This window comes from Branchiostoma belcheri, unplaced genomic scaffold, assembly GCF_001625305.1.
Source record: "Branchiostoma belcheri isolate BF01 breed outbred unplaced genomic scaffold, Haploidv18h27 scaffold1395, whole genome shotgun sequence".
NCBI classification, from domain to species: domain Eukaryota; kingdom Metazoa; phylum Chordata; class Leptocardii; order Amphioxiformes; family Branchiostomatidae; genus Branchiostoma; species Branchiostoma belcheri.
This window is the reverse complement of record NW_017802819.1, coordinates 133-3,360: the sequence shown is the minus strand read 5'-3', so window position 1 is coordinate 3,360 and position 3,228 is coordinate 133. Positions and strand designations below refer to the sequence as shown.

At 46.7% G+C, this 3,228-nt stretch overlaps 1 protein-coding gene across 1 annotated transcript; it reads left to right on the top strand.

Annotated features, from left to right (window-relative positions):
• Positions 1–403: 403 nt before the first annotated feature.
• On the top strand, positions 404–2,017 carry LOC109464491 (toll-like receptor 13). The gene has a single exon (XM_019761499.1). The coding sequence runs from the start codon at positions 419–421 to the stop codon at positions 2,015–2,017; it is 1,599 nt and encodes a 532-aa protein (XP_019617058.1). The 5' UTR covers positions 404–418.
• The last annotated feature ends 1,211 nt before the right edge of the window (positions 2,018–3,228 follow it).

Here is a 3,228-nt window from a genome sequence, read left to right as displayed (position 1 = left end):
ACTCTTGACACACTAGAACTGTTCTCAGGCGCCGACACTGTTGTTCTTCGGCAACACAAGCAAGAATTTTCGAACGAAAGCCGCCATAGTGGAAAATCAGATGACCTTTTGCCTGACCCTTTGCCACTCCAGCGTCATCATGGGGCGGTGACCCCGCCTGATGACCCAGCGTATGTCACCATCCATGAGAATCGCTGTGCTATCGTGGAAGGCGTCGGCTGTAGGACCGGCCGACTACGCCCTTCCGATATGTATCGATGGAAGGTGGTCCCCTTTTCACGATAGTTATCGTGGAAGGCGATCGAAGGGGGTGAATTTACAATATCTCGACCTTTCTTACAATGAAATCCCTGATTGGTATAATTATAATCAACCATGTGGGCAATCTTTAGAAACACTTAGACTGGATAAAAACTTAATGAAACAAGTACAACCTTTAGCACAAGGAAAAATGAAAAACTTGAAAACGTTAACTATGTCCAATAACAAAATCCAGTCTATCGAAACAGGACAATTGGCAGGGTTGGACCAGCTGGAACATTTAGATCTCAGTCATAACGAGATCAACACCGCCATGCCATCCGCCTTCCGTGGACTATCGCGGCTACAATTCCTGGATCTCAGTGAAAACAAGATTAAGTATATACCAGAGATGACATTTGAAGGTTTAGAAAGCCTCGCACATCTAAACATGAAAGCCAACAGCATAGCAGTGATTGGGGACGCCTTTCAGCGTCTGTACGGGTTGAGGCACCTGAATCTGAGGAGCAACAGGTTGGCTGTGTTAAATCAAACCGCATTGGGTCCTGTTGTCTACCGGTTAGAGACTATCGACATTGCAGACAACCCGTTTCTGTGTGATTGTAAGTTAATGTGGTTTGTTGAGTGGGCCCTGGATAAATACGACAGGGTAGCAAACTTGTACAACCCCTATCCTTACTTTGATCGAGGGTACACATGTTCCCGTCCGGCTGAATTGCTTCGAAAGCGTTTGATAGACGGATTGACGCAGGAAGAACACTCGAGCGACAGACAGGATTCATCAGTGCGAAAGTTCTTCGACAGAGACTGTAGTCATGGATTCCGGCCCAACCGCCTCCTGGCTTGTGTACTTGCCTCTTCGGGCATCTTCGTCGCCATGATGACCATTTTCCTGGTCGACTACCACGTCGGCCGTGTTCAGTACTACCTGTGGATGTTAGCCAAGTGGAGGAGACCGAAGATTGGAGAAGTAAAGAACCAAGAGCCGCCCAGATACACACACGATGCTTTTCTTGCCTACAACAACCGGGACGTCGGGTGGGTTATACATCAAGCGATAGAGAATCTGGAACCTGACTACAGTCTGGTCATACACGAAAGGGACTTTGCAGTGGGTGCTCCCATTGTAGAAAACATCGCGGATGCCGTGGAAAACAGCCGTAGAACCGTCTGCCTCATCAGCAGGAACTTCCTGAAGAGTAAGTGGTGCGAGTACGAGTTCCAGCTGGCCCAGTACCACATGTTTGAGGAGGGCGGAGGAGTGCGTCTCATCCTGGTGTTTCTGGAGAAGATTCCCAACCGAATGCTGAAACAGTTCCGCCATCTGAACGCTGTGGTTAAGAGGGACACGTACCTGATGTGGCCACACGACGTGCGGAAAAGGCCGCTGTTCTGGAGGCGGCTGCGAGACGCTCTGGGCAATCCTCTACCCCGTGACCCAGAGCATCAACAGGAGGTACAAGATCCGGAACGGAACATTCCGGAACAGCAAGCTCCGGGACGGTACATTCCGGAACAGCAAGCTCCGGGACGGTACATTCCGGAACAGCAAGCTCCGGGACGGTACATTCCGGAACAGCAAGCTCCGGGACGGCACATTCCGGAACAGCAAGAACAGGCTCCAGTCAGGAACATTGTGGAAGTGCAGGTCCATGCCCCCGTGCGGAACATTCCGGAAATGCAAAATGAATTAGTCCCAGATCCAGACAACCAGTGGTTTGGAGATGGGGATGGCATTCCCCTTGTACCACTGTAGATTACGATCAAGTTGACCAGACTGTTATTGTTTTGGAGTACGTTCTGTGATAATCTCCAAGCATATTCTGTGGAGCAAGGGCAGTCTATATCAATTTTAATTGATATAGACTATACTGCCATTGCTCCACAGAATACTTGTATGCTTGAAAATTAGTTCTGCGATTCCTTCCATGGAAAAGCGGTTACTATTCCAGAAATGGCGTCCTTTTTTGTAAAGTCTACTCTGTACCTAATATGTAGTTTTACTTAAAACCTAGACGATAACTGTATCAGATAGTAAGTTTTTGAATTATTGGAACTGTTATATCTTTTAATCTCATATTTCTATATTAACCACCATATCTTTTCATATAATTTCTTTTGCAAATAGCCTTCGGGTATGACCTTGTTATAATGTTCACTACTGACCTTTACCTGATGTATTTGAATGCCTTTATCAAAATGACATGTGCATGTGTATATATACACTGTAAGGTACTCTGTACTATATTTAACCCTAACCACAATTATATTTACTGTATTATGTGTATTATGTGTATATGTACTGTATTTAGTGTATCGATAAAAGTTTCATGAATACATTTGATTTATGTGTGATTCGAATTGAAAGAAAGAAGGCGAATTAATAGTTCTTTGTGGTGTAATATGAAGTCATGACTTTGACCATGAGATTCCAACCGTGACTGTTAACTTCATGGTCAGAATCGTAGGAACATTATTGTACTTATGCAATTTTATCATTTTCTGTGTTAGTCTGGAGCCCAGCCGCCTCCCACGGTCACGACCCCCTCCTGAACTCCAAGCAGATCATACGGTGACAAGGCAGTATCCATAGGCCAGAGAAGTGCCAATTAGCCTTCGATGGCTAATAGACACTCCTATGACCAATGGATACTGCCTTGGTGGCGGTGGCGTATTGAATACTGTCCTATATTCTATCCTGATACTGTCTTGTAGCCGCCAAAAGGTCTGCTTGGAGATTAGGTGTTTCAGACGACAGACGGCCGACCCTTCGCACTCTCCTGCCCACCGCCGCTCCAGACATCCAGGCTTGTGAGCAGGCCGCAGACAGACGGGTGGTTCAGACGACAGACGGCCGACTCTTCGCACACTCCTCCCCCACCGCCGCTCCAACTCTTCTCACAGACTTCATATTGCTGTTCCAAAACAAGCCGCTAGGGGACCCAAACTCATGTCACTTCTACCCAT